Source organism: Fukomys damarensis, unplaced genomic scaffold (assembly GCF_012274545.1).
Source record: "Fukomys damarensis isolate Sample0158 unplaced genomic scaffold, DMR_v1.0_HiC HiC_scaffold_22, whole genome shotgun sequence".
Taxonomy (NCBI): domain Eukaryota; kingdom Metazoa; phylum Chordata; class Mammalia; order Rodentia; family Bathyergidae; genus Fukomys; species Fukomys damarensis.
In genome coordinates, this window is record NW_022900934.1 from 16868086 (window position 1) to 16889448 (window position 21363).

Consider the following 21363-nt stretch of genomic DNA (forward strand, 5'->3'; position numbering starts at 1 on the left):
TGTGTGTGTGTGTGTGTGTGTGTGTGTGTGTGTGTGTGTGTGTTTTGTATCAGGTATCGAAGTCGGGTCCTTGCGCTTGTGAGGCAGGTGGTAGAACCACTGAGCTAAATCCCTGGCCCTCTCTGCCTGTGTGTTTGTTGAATATCCCCTGACCATCACCTAAATAATCAAAACTGTAGTTTTCCTGTGATCCCTGTACTTAGGGATATCCTGAGGTGGTCCTTCTGGACTGTCCTTCTTTGAACTTTCCAATGGTTGAGTGAAGACTTGAGTCATTCTATGAAAACTCCATCTACTTGAACTATCCAGAGTGGCTCCTATTCTTCCAATAAAACTCTGGCACAGTTACTGATCTTTTTGAAGTGAATATTTTTATCATATCTCAATTCTTTAAAATATCCAGTGGACAATCAGCTCTTTAGCCTGACCATCAAGGCCTTGGCTTCTTTGGCCCTGGCTCCCATGTCCCTGCACACTACTTAGACTAGGCTATCCTAGAAGTCTTCTTGTGCTGATTACATGGCCTTTCTCCACATATCCTCTGCCTGAACTGGCTGTTCTCTCTCTCTTCCTGGAATACTCCTACATGTCTCTCATGAATCAGTGTACATACAATCTCCAAGTCTCCCAGACAGTGATTTGCTCCTCATTTGTGTGGCGAGACCCATTATTGCTGTTGGGTTATCTGGGAAGCAGAACTGGAGATGGAGATTAGTGTTTATTAGGATGTTTTAGGAAGTGCTCCTAGGTTAGCAGCTTTGGAAGTATAGAGAGGGCTGAGGAGCAGATGGAGGAGAAGCTGAGCTGTGATGCAGACCAGAGGGCCTCCTCGGTCAACTCCAGAGTGTTGAAATTGCCTATGTGAGTGTGCAAGGGCAGATGTGGCTGAGGCTTTATGCCCCTGACTCCACCAGTCATTGAACGTGCAGCCGGCTGAGAATGGCAAGGCTACAATCTGCAGCCAAGACAATCCCTTGAGGAGCTTTCAGCTTCAGGCTGTTTGACAAATGCCAGCAGCAGGGACAATAAACCCTTCCTTGGAGAGGGACCCGGGCAAGGCTTCCCAAGACACAGCTCACCTAGTTAGACCCAGAAGTCCTTAAGGGGAGAAAACATTTACGTTGTGTTTCTGCATCACCAGTATCAGGAATATAATGCTTGTTCATTAACATTTGATGGACACTTGCATGAGTAAATGAGTGAGCAGATGAATGAAAATGAATGTATGAATGAATGAGTGATATAGGATATAGAGTGAAGCCCAAACAAACGAGAAGTTTTGCATAAGTTGAGAAGTTTGGCTCATGCCTGCTATCTGTGCTTTTAGTTCTGAGCCCTAATAAATCAATTTTGGTCAAGACAGGAAAAGTAAGGCATATCTTTACCTTGGTATAGCTGGTAAAGGAAAAATCTGGAGAAGTGGATAAAGAATTGGGCCCACATTTTTGCAAGAAGACAGTGAAAACCACAGAGAGCATAGAGGTCAGTAACATCAGTGCTCAGTGGCCATGGTAGAAATGAACCTTGAGAGCCTTTGGGAATTCCAGTCTCTTCCAGTTTCTCATAAGAGTTCCCATAGTGATAGCAACAAAGGAAAAAGGCTACACCACATAAGATAAACAATCTTTAGAATCCGGGAGACCTGTCCCACTCTAACTGAAGTTGGGGAAAAACTCATGAAATTAGTCACTTATGCTGTGTTCTCAATCAAAATTATGACGAAACTTTAATCTTTTTGCATCCTTCTAGTTGAAGTCGAAAGTCCGCGTCAAGGTAAAACAGGAAACATCATTTTATAGCATGAATGAGACTTTCTCAGGCACTCAAAGTTCTATTGTTTTCCCCCAACCCTTTCTTTTTGCATCTTGCTTGAGGCTGCAACTCAAATATACATGGCAAAAATCAGCAGGGAAGTTATGGAAGCACACTGAATCTTGGAAGGTGTAGTTTTCACAAGTGAAGTGCTATAGGTGGGTTGGTAGGAATGCTTCTGAGAGTGGGGGTTTTCAAGTACACCGTCTATTGTTGGTGTCAGAGAACCAGACAGTAAGCGTAGGAGAGGAGCCAACCAACATTAGTCATAGTTAATAATAATAATAGCTAACGTGTATTGAGAATTTAATATTTTCCTGGAACTGTTCTAAGTCAAGAATTGGTAAGCTGCAGCCCATGGGCTACCTCTATCGACTATTTTGTAAAACTGTCCAGAACACAGCCTCATCTCTCCCTTTATCTACTGCTTATGGCAACTGTCACATCCTAAGAATAGAACTAGGTAGTTGTGACAAGGACTTTGTGTCCTGCAAAGCCCAAAATATTGACTATCTGGCCCTTGATGGAAAATGTTTGTTAGCACTCCTCTGAGCCACTACATGGATTAACTCAGTTAATTCTCATGATGATCCTAAGAGGCTGGTCTGTATTATCTCCATTTTACAGATTGGGAAACAAAGATGAAGAGAGTCGAAGTAATTTGGCCAGGGATACCCAGGAAAAGGGAGAGGTGAGATTTGACTGCAAGAGGTTAGCTCCAGTGTTTTCATCTTAATTGCCATGCTGTGCTCCCAAAAACAAACCCAGATAAGAGAATCTTCTATATAGTAGGAATTAGAGTGTGAGATGTTCCTGTCTACCTGCTTCCCAAGTGTACATCTGAGGGGAGGATCTGACAGAAAAAGACAAGCCTGATATCCTTGTCCTATTAGTAGAATATGAAGTACACAGGTCCACGGTGTGTTTTGTTTTGTTTTGTTTTGTTTTGTTTTGTTTAGTACCAGGAATCAAACTTGGGACCTTGCACTTGCAAGGCAGGCGGTGGCACCACTGAGCTAAATCCCCGGCCCTTTGGTCTATAGTGTTTAAAAGGGAAAAGATTGAAACTCAAGAAATTTAGTCACAGCCATGATCTGTAGTATAAAATTGGTGCAAAATCAAGATGAATGGGCTCAGAAAATATACTCCTGCCTGGGAAAATAATCATTGCAGAGGTACTACAGAGCATCGAAAGATGAGTGAAATATCAAGAACTGAAAATGGAGAAATCATCGGCTAAAAAGACTTGCAAGTTTCCCTGGGGGAGGAGGTCTACAGAAGTCCTACTCAACTTGTTCCAAAGCTCTTGAGGAGAATTTTCTTCTTAGCAAACTGTCTCTGATTAAGTGTCTTGGCTGTTTTGTGCATAGCTATATCCCCAGGCCCTACAACAGTGTCTGGCGCATCCTAACAGGAGTTTAATATACATTTGTTGTAGAACAGACTAGTGGCATCAGTGAGCAGGCAGCCCTATTGAAGGGGTGCTTGCTCCTTCCCCAGTGGCACTTAGGTGGAGCTTCGGTGAAAATAAGGCCTCAATAAACTGTTCTCCCTCATTAAGCCTCTTCTTCAGGAAAAGTATACTAACTGCAATCACAAGCCCAATTAAATACCACAAATCCATAGAAAACACTAACCTATGCCAGGAAATTAGATGATAAGGAGACAGGAATATGTGTGCAACTAGCCTCTCTTTCTGTGGCAGGTGAGCTTTCACCACTTTTTCCTATTTGTCTGTTTCTTTTTTTTCCATTTAGTCCTTTATCATAAAGTATTTTACCACACCCCTTCCAAATTAGATGTTCAGTCATGTCAACAGAAAAGTTTCTAAGGACTGCCTGAGACATCTCTTTGGGTGGTGAGCACAGTAGCTTGTTAGCGAGTGAATTTTTGTCTCCCCCAAATCCCTGTGTTGAAGTCTTAACTCCTAGGATATCAGGACATAACTTTACTTGAAAACAGTCACTGCAGATGTAATTAGTATGAAGCTGTTGCAGAGTAGCTAGGTCCCTAATTTAGAATGACTAGTCCGTTATTAAAAGGGGAAATTTGGAGACAGATGCACACAGGGATGACACTTTGTGAATACGAAGGCCCAAGTCAGGGTGATACATCTAAAGGCAAGGGGCACTAAACTTCAACACGCCACCAAAGGGGAGGGGGAGGAGCAGGCAACAGATCCTCCTGTACTCCCTCAGTTTCCCTGAAGATGTGTTGATGTCAGACTTCTTAGCTTCCAGGATTGTGAGATGAACAAATTCCATTGGACATGACTCCGTTCGTGGCCCTTCGTTAGGGAAGCTCTAGGAGACAAATTCAAAGCTCCTTCATTAGTTGACAGCGTCCAGTACTGGAGCTGCCTCCACTTCATCATTTCATCTTGTCATACTCCTGTCTTTCCATCTGTGTCCAGATCCTATTTGGACCTGAGGGTCACTGTCTTTGGTGGTCGAGAGCACAGAGCTGGTCGGGGTTGGACAGCAGCAAGAGGAAAGGTAGCCAGGGGAGTGGTTGGTGTCTGCATTGTGGTCAAGGAGGAAAATCCAGAGTGGGCTATTGGTAGAGAAAGTAGGGCCAGGGATGGATTATGGGAGAAAGGTAAGGCTGGAGTAGGAACCAGCTATGCAGGGAAGAATTCTGGTAAGTACCAGTAAGTACAGGTAGCAGGGTAAGGAAGTAGAGGAGAAGAGAAAGAGAGGCTTCAGATGAAGCTTTGAAGAATGCCCAGGAGCTCAGGGACTTGATTATGGGAGGCTCTTGATAGCCCTGCCAACATTCTGGTGGCTTCAAAGACTCCAGCAAGAGTAAGAGACTTTTTCTGTTTCTGTGAGTCATTATTTCTCTTCAATTTCTTCCTCTTCCTGCCTTCCAATGCCTCAGCAATGAGTGCCCACTCCTAGCCAGCCCATGAGGGTAGTGAGATGGGAGGCCTTCCTAGAAGAGTGAGTGGAAAGGCAATTTCAAGAGAGGCAGAATCAGGCAGTGATCAAGAACACAGACTCTGGGCCCTGCTAAAGTGTGTCCCTTCATGGATGGGAATAGTAGGCAATAAATATCCAGTGGCTGGGAGCTGGCATGAGCCCCTGGATTATGTGATCCCTCCAGGAGGGCTGAGGATCAGCTTGCCTGGTTGCAAACACATGGGTTTCAAACTTGAGCATGCAGTAGCACCGCCACCCATGTAACTTGTTAAACCCAGATGACTTGGGCCCCACACCAATTTAGTTGGCCTGTGTTGTGGTCTGAAAGGTGTTTGTTTTTGTTTTTTGACACTGGGAATTGAATCCAGGGCCCTCATGCTAAGTTACTTTCCCAGAGTTTAATTAATTAATTACTTTTTATTTTGAGACAAGGTCTCACTAAGTTACTGAAATTTCTGGAATTATAGACATGGCCCACCACGCCCAGCTGTGAGGGTTTTGCTTTCATAACAAGTTCTCAGGTGATGCTGATGCAGCTGATTGAGAGACCACCACTGAAGACAGATGTTCTTTAGCGTCAACTGGGGGACATGTTCCATGGCCTCCTGGTACCTCCTAGGACCACTTCCTTGAAACTAGGACCTGCATTACCATGCTGGGTTATAAGGTCAGCTGTCTCATGCTTTTAAAGATCCACAGGAGGGCTCAGAGCTACTGCTGAGGCCACTTATGGCCAGGGTAGCTAAATTTGTATAGATCTTCCTATATGCAAGGCACTATTCTAAGCAAATAAGATATAAAAGCAGGTTTAATCATCATAACAGACCTATGAGGCAAGAACTACTATTGCCTTAACCATTTCCATGTTATAGATTTATAACCTGAGCCTCAGAGAGCTAAAGTAATTTCCCAAGTCCACACAGATGGTAGCTGAAAGGCTTGGAATTTGATCTGGTAATCTGAATTCAGAGTCCATCGCATTATTTTACATTCTTCCACTGACCTTGCAGGAGAAAAGAGGCAAGAAATAACCCTCATGATGTTGGCCAACTGATTTGGCCTCTCTTTGCCCTCATTCTTAACTCAAAAAAAGGAAGCAGCTTTTCCTGTCTTACATGAAAAAAAATACCTTTAGATTAAAAAAAATAAGCTGTCAGGATTAATTGGATAACAGCTGTCAAAGTCTGGTAGCTCCTTTGAGGATGGTAAAAGAGGAGGAATAATTATTGTGCTATTTTCTATGCAGGCCCTAGTACATTTGGGGGAGTCAATAAATGTCTAATGATATTCTTAGTAATTAGCAGTGATGGAAGGGAGGCTGCTCAGGCCAGAGGAGGGGGCTTCCTAGGCTGGGCAGCAGAGAGAGCCTTCAAATTTGAAGATGGGTGGCCAGAGACATCTTGTCTCTGAGAGAGGTGGGCAGAGTATGGCCAAGGCTGAAAAAGTCTCTTCCTGCAGATAATCATTCCTGTGGCCCCAGAAATGAGAGGAGGCAACGCTGCTTATCATTCCACACAAGTTTGTAGACCCTGGCCCATCACCAATGAGTATAAAGGCAACCTATTTCAGTGGTTCTCAAACTGAGGCCAAAGATCAGCATTAGCATCCCTTAGAAAGGTGTTAGAAGTGTAAATTCTTGCACTCCACGCCAAACATTTTGGAGGTGGGAAGTAGAAAAATTAAACACAATTTTCAGGTGAATCTGCTATACTTTATAGTCTTGGAGCCAGTGTTTAGAGGGAAATAGCACTGATCTTGGTGTCACACATATCTAAGTTCAAATGGTGGTACTGTCAACCATTTGGCTATGTGACTTTGGGTACCTCCCACTGCAACACTGCGAATACCAAGTCTGTCATCTATGAACTGAGGGGTGTAAAGTTAGAGGGGCATTGATGTCTAGAATTTATTCTGGTCCCTGCACAGGACAGGGGCTATCTTACCTCTTGGCTTTGAAATAGGATATTTTCTCTGTGTGGAACATTCCTTCTGTCCCTTTTCACTTGTCTGACAGCTACTAAACCTCAGGCCTCAGAGCAGAGTTTATTTGCTCTGGCAAGTTGTGCTTTCTTTCTTTTTATACCTCCTCTCCCAATATAAATCTGGGTCACACACCTCTCCATGTACATGCCTTATTGTAAAAATTCCCACATTGCTTTTAACTTTTCGGTGACTTCCACAAAGGCAAAAAGTTGCCCATGCTGACTATTGAGTGTCATACACATAGTACGTACACGAAATATTGGAGGTTAGAACCAATTTTGTTCAATTTATGAAATGCTTGTTACTGGTGTATTTCACCAGGAAACTGGTAGAGGAGGGGTTGACCCGCATGCATGGAGTTATGAGGGAAAATGAGGCATGGAAATATTAGCTGATTTGGGGATGCAGTGGCTGAGACAAGCAAGTGAGAAAAGTGAACACTGGTGGTTGAGGGTTTAAGGGGAGGGAACTTTGGAACTGGAGGATGGACAATTGTTGGCGGCTCTCCACGGGACTGAGGGGCCAGCCGGATGTGGGTATGAAACTATAATACACTCGTCTTCACCATCCACCATGTAGCCTGCCAGTGGAAATAATGTGAGTACATACATGTACCAGTGCTCCAGGTAAGAAGTCCATTCTAGCATTACAGGGACAGGCATTTTGCAAAGCTCAGAATCGCTTAGCCCGCATCTGTCTGTCTGTCTGTCCATCTGTCCATCTGTCTGTCTGTCCATCCGTCCATCTGTCTTGGACAGGGATACTCTTTGTGAAACAGATGGATGTTCTTTCCAGAAAACAAAACACAAAACAAAATAAAACAAAAGCACCGATAACACAAACAGCCTCCACTGTTGACCTTGCCACTCATTGGGTACGGCACCAGGTTGCTTTCCAATCCAGTTGTGTGAGAGAAAAAGGCATCAGGGGTGCAGAAAGCTAGAGTGTAATACTATGTTTCACTCCAAGCACTGGGATTTTAGAGCTTGGGAAATAATAGTGATGACCCAATTTAGTAATGTGAAGGCAAGACAGCACTATTTTAACAAGCTTAGTCATCTCTTCATTTTGCTTTTTTTCTCCCCCTTTCCATTTGTGTCTTCTCCCATTGCAAATATTCAAGGTAAAAATCCAATATTTTCTATGGAGCATGGCAAACATGCTATATATAAGACACAGATGAACATTCTGTGAGTGTAATTGGAGCATAAATGTAACTAATCAAAATATTATCATGCCAACGGATGTGTGAAGAGTTGGGAAATTTAAAAAAATATATATATATATATATTTCAGTTCCATGTCATTTCAATTTTAAGCTGTAGAAGCACAGGACTCAGCCCAATGAATGTCAAGAACAATTTGGGGTCTGACAATGCCCTGGCAGCCCTGTTGTTCTCTTTTCCTGTTAATATGGCAGCAGCTTGCCAAGAGATTAAATTTTTGTTCTTTTCTTCCACACTTTGCTCCTCTTATTACTTGCACCAGCTCCTCAGGGCCAGGCCAGCTGACTCCAGGGAGTTTATGGTCACTCCTTGGTGCTAAATACAACATAGCCACTCATAGTATGGAGTGTAGGAGCTAAGTGATGATTAGAATGTCCTAGGGTTGAATCCTGGCTTGCCAATAGCCATGTGGCTTTGAGGAAGTTACTTATCCTCTCTATATCTCAGTTTTCTCATTTGTAAGAGAAGGGTAATATTGACTCCTTCACAGAATTGGTGTTATCTTAAACAAATAAATACAAGTAAGATATGATAGTATGTGTTTGCTATTGTTGCTAGTAAGAGTAGGTGTGATAAAGAAAAAATAATTCTGTGGGAAAACAAAAGCTACTGTATTTCTCTAAGGAATAAAACCCAAGGAGAAGGTTCTGTCCTCCCCACTCCTCATTCAGAAGGATCCTAGGAAGAAAATCCAAACCACATCCGCCTTGTAACTTACAGTGATTGGTAACATGGCTCCAAAGTCCTGTAACCATGGACTTCTATAGCTGGAGGGAATTTAGCAGTTCCACCTGAGCACCTGTTTTACAGGTGAAGAAACGGGAAATGGTTCACAGAACTGCTGTAGAGCTAAAATGGGCACATAGGAGAAGCAGGAAGTCAGAGGGGTGTGGCATTATCTGACCTTCCATTCTGTCTGGACTAATGAGTTGTGACATATCCAACATCAAAGAACAAATTGAACAAAGTCTTATGTTTCACAATTTATGTAGTTGACTTCCTGTCATTGTATGTTGATTTCCACCGCTTTTCCTGCAAAAATATGCATTTGTCCTCTTGGGATGTTGGGGCATTATATTGAGATATTAGAAGAGGGAATTAATACAAGTTAGAAAGGAGGAAAATAAAGGTCCTGATCAGCCCTATAATGTTTTCCATTTCATCACAAGATTATTGTGAGGTCCAGAAAGAGAATGCTGGGTGAAAAGGTTTATTTCTGTGTATAAGTTGAAGGGAAGCAAATGTATTAAGAGATGGTATGTGATTTAGGTTTTATTCAGTTTTGTACCCCTAATCTCCCATTCTCTCATTTCTCCCGTCTGCATTGCGTTTCTCCTGCTTTACTGCCTCCTCTGCCTCCTCTCTTTTGTTCCCTCGTCCTTTTGTTCTCTCTCTTTTTCCTCTTCCTCTCCATTATTCCCATTTTCGCCTTTTTGCCTACCTTCTTCCTCTTTCCTTTCCCTTCCTGCTCTGTCTGTGTTTCCCTCTGCCCTCATCTGTTATTCAGGAAGGGTAGGGAAACCGGGCTTCCAGGGATGTGGTCTTTGGGGAAAGACTCGAGGGTCCACGAGGACCCTGCCAGCTCCTCTTGAATCAGGGTATGGAGCGTGGTAGCCGAGAGCCATTTCCTCAGTGTATTCAGATCCAATCACCTGAATTTAATCCCATTTTAAACCACATTATCCACACCTACAAGGATTATCAGATAACAGTTTCTTGGAAAATTGCCTTAACAAATTTGCATATGAAATGCTTAAACCCCAAGTTATTGGTCTGAATGAATGATTACAGACATACTTATTACTTGTTCACACAAACTGACTGACAGAATGTTCACAATGCGCAGCTCCTTTGAAATTTCAGGATATATTTTCCTTGTTTTAAATAGATATTATGTATCCATTAAGCTGTAATTATCACCCTCCCCCATTTTCTAGTATATTAAAAAAGAAGCACATTTCTTTTTCTTTTTTTCTTTGACACACCATAATGAGGTTGCTTTCACAGATAGTATGTATATTGTGGAGTGATATATTTGTTACTCTGGCTAGTGGTTTATTATTACGTTTGTGATTGGCTTAATGATTATTTGCATTCATGGTAATGCTGGTGGTACTACAAACTTCTTTTGCACATACATTTTCTCATTTGACAGTGCATTGTGCCTTTTGCCATTTTTATGCCTCTTGACTTTTTTTGTGACCAGAGAGCTTAATTTTATCATTGGGAAATTTTAAGTTAAGGCTAGTCCAAAATAGCTACAATGGACACAAAGACAGTGAGCTATAGGGACAGCAGCGCACCAATAGGTGCATTGGGTATTAGCGACAGCCATTCAGAATAAGTGGAATTTAAGTTGTTTGATGATGGATCATGGCTGGGCGGGTAGCACAGATTTTGGAAAGGGCAGCACATGAACAAAACCCAGAAGTGTGGCTGTAGGCAGAACGTTTGTAGTGTGTTCAGGTTTGTTTTATTTTTTAAAAAAATTTGCTTCCTTAAAAATTTACCATAAATTTAGTGGCCCCAAACAGCACAATGTTTGAAATCTTACATTTCTGGAGATCGGAGTACCAAATAGGCCACAATGGGTTAAACTCGGTATCATCAGGGCTGTGTTCCTTTCTGGAGGCCCCAGGGGAGAAACTGTTCCCTTGCCTTTTTTAGTTCCTGTGACCACCTACCTTGTTTGGCTCACAATCCCTTTCTCCATCTTCGAAGCCATCAGCTTCATGTGGTTGACACACTTGCTCTGCCCCTCCCTCTCCCTCTCTCTGCCTTGTTTTGTTCATCCACTTGTAAGGACCCCGGTGATTCCACCGTGCCTATCTGGAGATCCCTGACAATCTCCCTGTCTCAAGGTTATTTGATTGCGACCTTAATGTTATCTGCAAGCTTAATTCTCATTTGCCATGTGACAAAATATACATCGATTCCAGAGATTAAGATGTGAATATTTTGGGGAGGCTTTTATTCTGTCTACCACAGAGTAGATGTAGGGTCAGGGAGGATACTTTCCCTGTGTAAGACAAGGAGCTGAGGGCCAGAGTGTATAAGCCTCCAAATATCTCTATAAAAAGACCTTGAACTTTACATGAACTAGGGGGAGGACTTTATTGGAAGTAGAGGACACATATGGTCAAGTTTGTGTCTCAGAAATATGGTGCTGACTGCCGTTACATTGGATAATAAGAGAATCGGGGGCTACACTGGTTGCAGAAGTTCCTGAAACAAACAACTGAAAGTTAGGACTCAAATGCTAGGGGCCTGAAGTAGACCACTGATCATCAGAATGGAGAGCAAGCTGATCTGAGCAGCGAGGAATGGGGCACCACGAGACGTTGGTGCCAGGTGGGCTGCAGGAAGTTGAGATGTGGTGGCACATTTTACCCTGTCTCTCAATGGATTCTTTGCCATTTTCTTCTCCAGTCTATTGAGGTCTTCCTGCTAAACTGAAAAATTCTTTTTTCTTCACTTAGACACAATAGTGTTTCATACAAGTCTCATGACCACTGTGTGAGATGTGTTTTTGTAGTCCTTTTGAAGAAGAGGAAATTGAGGCTGAGAGGGTTTAAATGATTTGTCTGAGTCCATGCAGGGGGAAGAGGTACAGCTGAGATTGGGGTCCAGGCCAGTTAACTTCAGGACCCTTTTGATGGAAGCCTCCCACATTATTCTTACACTATATGTGAAGGCCTCAACGAAGTTGTTTAACTGCACCTCAGCGCTGAGGCTGCGAGGGCCCTCTGTGTTTGTACATGCTGTCCTGAAAGACAGGTGATATATAGGATGCCTCAGCTCTCTGTTTCCTATATGCAACATAACATTGTTCCCATTTACATAGCTTTCTGAGGAATCATTCTTGCAACTATACAGCTCAGGCAAGGATGTCAGAATGGTCTGTGGTGGAAACAGAGATGGGAATCAAGAACTCAGAGTATAAATATTTATTGTATTGTGTGATCTTGGACAAGTCACTGTACTCCCAACCCCTTGAGTTTATAAATTGAGTACATTGTGTTAGTTGAGCTGTTTGTCACCCTGATATAATTTGTTATGCTTGCATGAATAATCTATAACTTCTGGAACCTAGCGTGGTAGTGTCCAACAGAACCTGCTACAACAATAGAAATGTTCTATATCAGCACTCTCCGACATGGTAGCCACTCAACATCTATGTCTGCTGAGGACTTGAAATGTGGCTACTATCTTTAAGGACATGATATTAAAATTTTATTTAACTTTAAATAAGCACCAGTTGCTATTTGCTACTGATTTGGAGATTACATGTCTAGACTCTAAATTCTTTGCTTACTGAGCAATGATATTATAATTGATTTGACTATTTGGCTGCTTTCTGGCTCCACGGTTTTGGACAAATGACTCAACTTCTCTATGTCTCACTATTTCTTGTTTTCAAACAGGGCTATGACACTAATTCTTTGGGACGGTGAGAAATACTTAGATCAATGACTGGCAAAGAGTGGGTTCTCCGTAAACATTAGCTGTGGTAAATTGCATTGGGCCTACTGTTGTGTGCTACTGACCATTTATTGTAAAATTAACAATTATTGAGTCAAATATTGATTTTCACTTAATATTAATGGAAATGGACAGAAACCTTTTGATGTGCAGGTTTCATTACCCCATTTTATAGGCCTAGAAATTGAGGTCCTGAGAATTTATTGATTTGCTCTAAGTCACATAAAAGAGTGACAGAAATGGTATTGAGTTAGCTTTCTTGACTGCAGATCTGGAACTCCTTTCATGTCACCACAGCTGCTTGGTTTTGGCAGCATTTGGGCCCCTGCCTCCATCCACTGCCTTCATGTAGGTCCTGGTGCTGGAAGCTGGCAGGGCCACCTGTCTGCAGGGACCGCCTTGCATTCCTAGAGCTCCGGGCCCTCCGCTACCAGTTGCCGAGCATGCTCATGTAATCTTAATGAACAATGCGCAAAGCCATTAAAAACTCAATTAGGACTTTCTTTTTACAGCCGACGTGAGGAAATGCAATCCTGAGGTGCTCGTGTGTAAACACAGTAGCCGCCATCTGCTACAGAGAAGCGTTTTGCCTCCAAAAAGGGGATCTGTGTTATAAACACATCAGTAACGGGGTGCTTATCAAGGCACTATTATGCACAGAGGGGAAAAAATGCAAAATTTATGGCCAGCCAGAGAGTGCTTCCTGGTTTAATTCCACAATTTTCAGTGTTATGTGTAATAACTATGAGGAAACTAATGCTGTTTCATGTTCCTTATCACGTTAGTGTTTTTTTTTTTTTTTAAGGGCAAAGGGAAAAGAATGTATTTACAGTCTTCCTCTTTCTTGTTTTTGACTGATCTTGGCATAATGACTGGCTCGTTTTTGATCTCCAGAAAACTGACAGCCCCGGATGGTATTAATTATGCCAACCTGTTGATCAAAGAGGGCCCCACAGAGCTGCCGCGGCACAGAGCCTTCACTCCTGAGCAGTCTCGGAAATGGCAGTCTGTGCTCAACTCGGAGACTTGGCTGTCTGCCTTTTTAGAGGACATGACCAGGCCTCTGTAAGGTAGGCTAGAGGTGGAAGGGCTATAGCTGACCCAACCTCCCTCTCCAAAGGCAGTACACTTGCTAATGGCTGCTACAGCTTCTGGTTTCTGTGTCCTTGTGCATTCTGTTCTAATTTCAAATGCCTTCCAAGTCATCGCCTAGGGTTACTGCTCTTAATGATGTCACTATTTAGAGCATCTTGCAGCTTTGCTTAGTGACTATCATTTCAATTCTTATTTCCTTGAATAAAGAGACTTGGAGGAAATGGGGGCCTTGCCAGGGTGCCAAAATAATAATGATGATTCTACCTGTGAAAATAGGAAGTTTCTAGATTTCAGTGGCTCTGTAACTCAGTAAGTTTATTCATTTTTCACTTAAAGCTCCAAATGAGTATTTCAAAGAAGTGGATACCCTGTACGATAGTCATGGTCATTCAGGGAACCAGGATCATTTTATTGTGGATCTGTCTGCCTCCTAGGTTCTTGAAATCCTGAACATTCAGCTGGTAAATGGGAAAAGAGATTAGAGCAGTGATTCTTACGTTTTAACGTGCATACGTATTACCTAGGAATCTGAATAACAGGTAGATTCAGATTCAGTAGGCTTGGGATGGGTTTGAGATTCTTATTTTTTTACAAGCTCTTAGGTAATTCTGAAGTTGTTAGACCGAGGACCACCTTTTAAGAGACAAGATGATGAAGGAAGCTGGGGGCGATTGGAGGGAAGTTCCTTTACAGTCCAGGCCTGGAAGAGGCACACATCGTATGTATGTCCTGCTGACTAAGACTCAATTGTATGTCCCCACCGAAGGATGAAGGGTAGTTGGGGACATGATCCACTAGGTGGTACATGCAGTCATGTGGAATGGAGCAAACCCTACCTCCTCAATCAGCCTGCACTGCTGAAGAAGGATGAGGAAAAATGGAGACATGAGCTGGAGGAAGGAAACCTCCCCCACCTCTCTATTGTGCGTAGTGAGAAATCTGGGATATATATGCACCTGCTGAAAATTGGCAGGGCAGGAGCTGAAGTGTGTACAGGGGCCTCTAGGGACCCAGAATGGAGCCAGACACATGTTTCTTCTCAGGCTGCATCCCCTCTCTCCCCGTGGAAGATGCCTCACTACTCAGGGGCAGGGGCAGTCACCCGTCCACTGTGGGGCTTATGGGTCATTACTTATCCATCTAAGGAAACCTGGACCCTTGTAGGACATGGGACAGCAGGCAGATATGGGCCTAGATGATGGCTCAGTCATATCTCTGAGCCTCAGTTCCCCCTTCGGTAGTTTCTTCTTCACTGCCTGGTGGCCAGGTTATGATAATTAGGTAACACGTGTGACCTGCAGATGTCTCTCCACTTAGCCTAAGTTACAGCCAGGTCATGAAATAAGATCCTTCACTCTCTTTTAAATGGTTGTTTCATATCCAGTGGCTGGTGAATTTTATGATGGGGAAAATTATCAAAATATGAAGACATTTAGTTTAGGCTTCCCTGTCTTTGCACTCTTGCTTCTTATTGATTCCTGTTTGGTGCAAGCCCACTCAACTGTACTAAGTAGTCATCCTCATAGTACAGTTTTTGTCCTAGGAATCAGGACAGGGTTAGAATGGGGTCCAGTCCACCCACTTTCTCCTCATGCTGTTTTCTGGGGGAGGGGTGGATAACAGGAAAACTAATTTGGCCCCAGGTCTATAAGATACTTCCTGCAATCCAGTTTTGTGAGTGATAACATGGAGGTTTTGAACTCAATTGCTTGCCAGTGTCTGTTTGTAAATTCACACTTGCAACTCAGAGAAGATAGGGTGTGAATGAGTGGTACCTTCTAAAACCCAACAAGATATGAATTACCAAACACTTATTAAATGGCGCCTGTTAGTTCTTCTGGTATTAGGGTGCAAGGGGGTGATTTATATCTGTTGAAATGGGTCATCTTGGCTGGGGATAAGTTGTTTTACAGTTTTGTTCTGAATGAAGATTTAATGGTTAAAGTGAGACTTTAAAGTGGCAGTAGTTTTCTAGGCAAAATATTCATCCTAGAGTCATTCAAGCTTAGCTATGTTGTTTTATGATGCAGTTTATTTGGTAGAATTGTAAGACTTTAAGTTTCAGAGTTTAGCCCTTCTAGTTGATTGTGAAATTCCCTGGAACACCTTAGTTTGTCCAGGCTATGTCTACCACACGTGGTGGTGGTGGTGAGGACTCTGTCTCTGGACAGTCAGTCCCATTTTTGCACTAGCTACACCTGTTAGGAGTGTGGTATGTTGTGACCACAGTCTTGCAGCATAACAATCCAAGGGGAAATCAGTGGAAGACAAGAATAAGCATTTATTCTCAGTCATGGGTCTGTGCATTAATTAGAGGGTTGAGTGGTCTGTGTTGAGTCTCTTGGTCGTGTGGCTGTGTTTCCAGCTGCTTGAGTGGACTGGCTTGGCTCTTCACTTTTTTTTTTTTTTAATTTGTACCGGGGATTGAACTTGGGTCCTTGTGCTCGTGAGGCAGGTGGCGGAACCACTGAGCTAAATCCCCGGCCCTTTCACTTAAAAAAAAATTATTTACAAAATTTCTTCTCATTGAGTTTATTGGTACTTTTTAGGCATACAGTACAGTTACATTCATCACTGGGATCTTGTACCTTTACATGACAGGTCTTGGTTCTCATTTTTTCCCCATACCCCTGCCCTCTCCTCCATCTGTGTTTATTCTTGATCCCAAGCTGAAAGGGGCAACAAGTACCTGAGGCACATTCTTCTTATGAAAGGTGAGAATTGTACAAGAGGGCAAGTCAAGGTAGGCAGGCACATTTTAAGCCTCTGATAGAATCCTGTTGACCAAAGCAAATCAAATTGTGAAGTCCAAAGACAATAGATGGAGATAGATCCTCTGCTTCTTCTTGGAGGAGCAGCAAAGTCAATGGTAAAGGACTTGGATCCAAGGAAGGATCCAGGGATCTGTGATCAACCATTTAATCTGTCAGAGCAAAAGAAACTCATTCTTTCCACGCGTGAGCTTTTGTAATGCTTAGTAACTATAGTTATGTTTTCTGCAAATAGTAATAGTAACATAAACTTTAAAATTACAAAGAATCTGCGTCCTTTTCTGACCAAGAAGCCCAAGGAAAGTCATTTAATCTTTAGTTAAGATGAATAGCTACTCTCTCTCAGGGTCATTTGAAGGTTAAATTGAAAAATATACAAAGAGTAAACCTAACATCAACCCTAGTACTCTGTAAATGCCCAGGAAGTCTTACTTTCCATTCCTCATGAACATCATCTAGTAGGTTCTCATATTTCTGCAAGGGCTTTATTTCTCACTTGACTATACTCTTTTATATGCTTTAAGATTTAATAGCAGTTCACTATCCTAAATGCAGGATTCCAGGTGGAATGTGTTGGAGCAGTTCCACCTCCCATATTGTAGAAGTTCTGCCTCCACTGAAGTATTCCAAGCTTGCATAAGTCCATTTTCATCTCATTTCACTTGCAGAGTTGCAGTCAATTAACTCTCGGTTTTTATTTCATGCTTCCTTCAGGAGCCACTGGTTATAATGTTTTTTTGTTTTTTGTTTTTTTTTTTTTGGTACAGGGAATTGAATTTAGGACCTTGTATTTGAGAGACAGGAGGCGGCACCATTGAGCTAAATCCCCAGCCCCATAATTTTTTTTAGTACGTTTATAGATGTCTACCTTGTAAAAATATTTCCTAGATGGTATCATGTCTTAATTCTTAAAATGCAATGTTGAATAGGGATTTTTAGTTCCTATTAGGGATTTAGAGAGGAGATGTGATTTTCTCAAAGTTAGTTAGACCCTCCTCTTAAAGTAGCTTTATTTCTAGCCACTCCTCTGGTCACTATGTTTGTCGATGTAACTGATTTTCAGAAGGATTTTCTTTCTCTCTCCTGTCTCTACTTCCCACTCTCACTGTGGGCCTCCAGGATCCTTCATGATGGTGAACAGCTCTGGGAGGGCCTCTGGCCAGAAGGCTCATCTTCTTCTGCCCACCTTGAAGGAGAATGATACCCACTGCATCGACTTTCATTACTACTTCTCCAGCCGTGACCGCTCCAGCCCCGGAGCTTTGAACGTCTACGTGAAGGTCAATGGCGGACCCCAGGGAAACCCTGTCTGGAATGTGTCTGGGGTTGTCACCGAGGGCTGGGTGAAGGCGGAACTTGCCATTAGCACCTTCTGGCCACATTACTACCAGGTAGGCCATTTTACCAAGGTTTGGTGTTTGGAAAATAATGACAATACACCTTTACAGCCCTTGTTCTTCCTACTGGTTAGGTCTGAAATGGACTTTATTAACTCACATATTTTAATCCCCCATTCACTGGGCTTCTTTTCCTGGTGAGCCCTGTATGTGCAGAAATGACCCAACACAGCTTCTGCCTCTGTGGAGGTCATGGCCTAGAGGAGGAGACTGATGTGTAAATAAACAATTAGAACATAGCACAATGCACATGGTTCCCTAAGGAGCTGGAACAAAGTAGACACAGAACACTTTTATACACTAAATGCTTACAACTCGACTGGGGAGGTGCCATTACCACGCATATTTTACAGATAAAAAGACAGAGGTTCAGAGAGATGAGCTAACTAGTCAAAGACAAACCCTGGGAAGGGCTGATTGGTAGGGAAGGTAATTAAAATCGCTTCTAAGACATGACAGTGAGCTGATCCTAAAGAGTGAATAAAATATAATGGACAGAGGATGGAAAGACATTTGAGTTGTCACAGTGTATGTGATGGTCTGGAAGAGTGGATGAGATATTATGGGACACTTTGAAAGCTCTCAATCCATCGAGGGTTCATTATAAAAAGGTTCATTGTAAATATACAAGGAGATGAGCCTGCAGGGCAACTCTATTACTGGAGTTTCTAATACCAGCTTAATGAGATAGAACCCCTTTCTAGTGAAAAGCAGTGCTACTCAAACTGCCTATGAGGAAGGAACACTCTCTCCCCTAACTCACTGTAGACCAGTACCTTTACAAATTACAATTTGAAAATGTCACAGCAGTGCTAAATTGCATATGTTTCTAAACACCTCTTCCACTTTCCCTGCTCGTCTCATTGTGAACTGATCTCACGTGGTGCACAGATTTGTTCTAGCCCACACAGCAGCCTTGGAGGGACTCTGGGTCTTTTTAGATTGAAGCTGTTGAGGTTTTTTCTTTAAACAAAACTATTAAGGTAAAGCTTACATAAATCCATCTTTTATTTTTTCAGTACAGAGGATTGAGTCTAAGGTCATCGCACAGTCCAATGTAAACATAATGTGAGCCATGTCTAATTTATGAATTTTAGAAGTCATTAAAAAGGCACAAGAAATTAGTAAAATTAATTTTGTAACATTTTACTCAATCCAGTGTATTCAAAATATTATCACTCCAACATGTAAGTAAGTGGAATAATTATTAGTGAGATAGTTTTCATTCTTTATAAGCTTTCAAAATCCAGTGTATATTTTCCACTTATACCAAATCTCAGTTCAAATGCTACATTTTCACTGGAAATAGCAGTCTGTATTTAGATTTTGTAAAATGCGCAGTTAAAGAAGTGGATTTATACACATATTCCAAACATGCTTAAAGGTTTTCTAATAGCTGGATTGAATATCTGTTTTTAAATTTGCATTTGAAGTAATTAAAATGGAGTAAAATGGAAAAAAAAAAATCAGTTACCCAGTCTTACTAGCTGCATTTTAATAGCTTTGTGTGCCTCGTGGCTTTTGTAGTAGACAGCGGGGAGAAACTCTTACCACGTTACTTCCTCTATTAGAGTTCTTGAAATGATTGGTCCCACCAGGACTCCTGGGGCAAGGAGATGAAGCCGTAACTCCAGAGCTGAGCTCCTGAAAGGCTCCCGGCTTTATGCTGAGCGGAGTCCGCTGACTGTCGTGCTCTGTCATACCTCTGCAGCCTGCTAATTTTCGGTGGGTGGGTTTATACTTTGGAATTACTTGGTAGGAGACTTAAAAGAGAGTCTAGTAGGATGACACATTGGAGCAGAATAGAGACTCTCAGTCATTGCAAGTTTTCTGCATGACCCCAAAGAGCTCTGCAAGCAGCCTGCGAGAGGAGCCTTAATAGCCATGCTGGGACCACACTTCCTTCCATTCTCTGCCATCCTTGTTTGCTCTGCCCATCTTTGGTCAAGAAATAGAGGCAAGAAGTAAGGCAAGTTAGAGAGAGAATGGGAAGGAAAGAGAAAGTAGGAGAGAGAAAACCAGTGGAAAGGAGAAAGCCGGTCGAAAGAATTCAGTTTAAGTTGCATGAAGATGGTAGTGGTCACATGTGTGTTTTCATAAACTGTGACTCACTCCATTTACTCGTAATCCAGTTGTCAGTAATTTAGTGAGGGCGTCCTGTTCGACCCAGACAAGTGCCAGCTATGAGGAATGCAGCTGCAAGTCAGGCAAAGCCAGGCCTTGAGGAGGTCAGTGTGTCCTGCGATCCTTTGGGTCAGTTGAAGCCCCCCACTCGCTCCTTTAGAGCAGCAATAACGTATCAATAAAAGTGGTGAAAAATAGAAACCTTGGCACTAGTAAGTTTGTCATTAATAATGTGGTATATTTTATCCCAGCTGTTGTGAGATCCAGTGGTACCTCAGTTCGTGAACTTGATTCTTTCCATGATTGTGGCTATGGACTGAGTTGGACAAGAACAGAATCAAATTCAATGATTAGGTTCAACGTGTTGCCTTTATGGGAAAATCTGATTCACTTCTTGTCCATTTATGTCTGTGAACAGAATCTCAGAAAGAGAGTTGAGTTTGTGAACCAAGGTACCACTATAATATACCTTTGGGGTCATTTCTGTGTCTTTCCCCTGTGTGCAATATGTGTTTACTAGTACAGTACCAAGTGCATAAACCTTTATCTGAAGCTTATGGCATCAGACATGTTTCAAAATTCACAATGTTTGGAATTTAAAAGGTAAAATATTTGCATATACCATGTACTTTATAACATCCCTAGTAAGCTCTGGGGCAGCACCCCATAGTCAAGTGCACTGTACTAATATCTCTACAGCAAAGCTTACACACATTCACAGTAAGTAGGATAGATTAAGACTGTAAATAGTGTCAGAACAGCTCAGCCCGTTTTACCACCAAATTACTTTATATAACTATGAAAACATGACTTTGTTCCAGAGCATTTGGGGTTTTAGAATGTCATTCAGGGTATCACCCTATATTGTCTACCTGCATAACTACGTGAAGAGAGAAGCTGTTGTGTATATATTTTGGGAAGAATCCCCACCACATATGGAACAGCTGATTGCTGAGTTGCCCTGTGGTGAAGGGTGATGGGGTTGAGGTCACAACAATGTGGAGAAGCTACATGGAGTCTCCCCTTTCAGGAGCCAGAGACGGCCCAGCGGGGGTTTTGAGCCATCAGAGAGAAATCTGTATATTGGTACTCAATATATTGACCTCAATCTAAGTTTGATCTGATGCCTCTTTTGCTCATGTGAACATCTTACCACAGAGGTAGTATTCTATAGACGGATGGCTCTTCATTATGCTTCTCCTGGGACAACCCTGATTTCCTCCTCTTGCCTTGGTGAAATTGTTGAGAGCATCTATTTCATCAGGAATTCTGGTTTGGCTGATAAATGATAGAATCTCCCTATTGATAGAGATTTACAAAGTGTGTGTTGGCACATGTGGCTGTGGTTCATCTTTAACTCGTGGTTCAGGTCAACATTTTTCTATAGAGGGTAAGGCAGAAAATATTTTCATTTTAGTGACCCTTAAAGTCTTTGTTGTACTATAATTACTCAACTCTGCCATTGTACCATGCAAGCTGCCATAGACAATATATGAATGAATAAACATATGTGACTTCTGGTAAAATTTTATGTACAATAATGAGTGGTGGA

The 21363-nt window shown here is 42.2% G+C and overlaps 1 protein-coding gene across 8 annotated transcripts in view; it reads left to right on the forward strand.

Moving 5' to 3' along the window:
* Window positions 1-21363, forward strand: part of Ptprt (protein tyrosine phosphatase receptor type T) — an 810280-nt gene that overhangs the window by 101029 nt on the left and 687888 nt on the right. For all 8 annotated transcript variants that reach the window (XM_033767165.1, XM_010631417.3, XM_033767166.1 and 5 more), the window contains exon 3: window positions 17410-17681. In XM_033767165.1, coding sequence (XP_033623056.1) covers window positions 17410-17681 — 272 coding nt within the window. The remainder of the gene's footprint in view (window positions 1-17409; window positions 17682-21363) is intronic.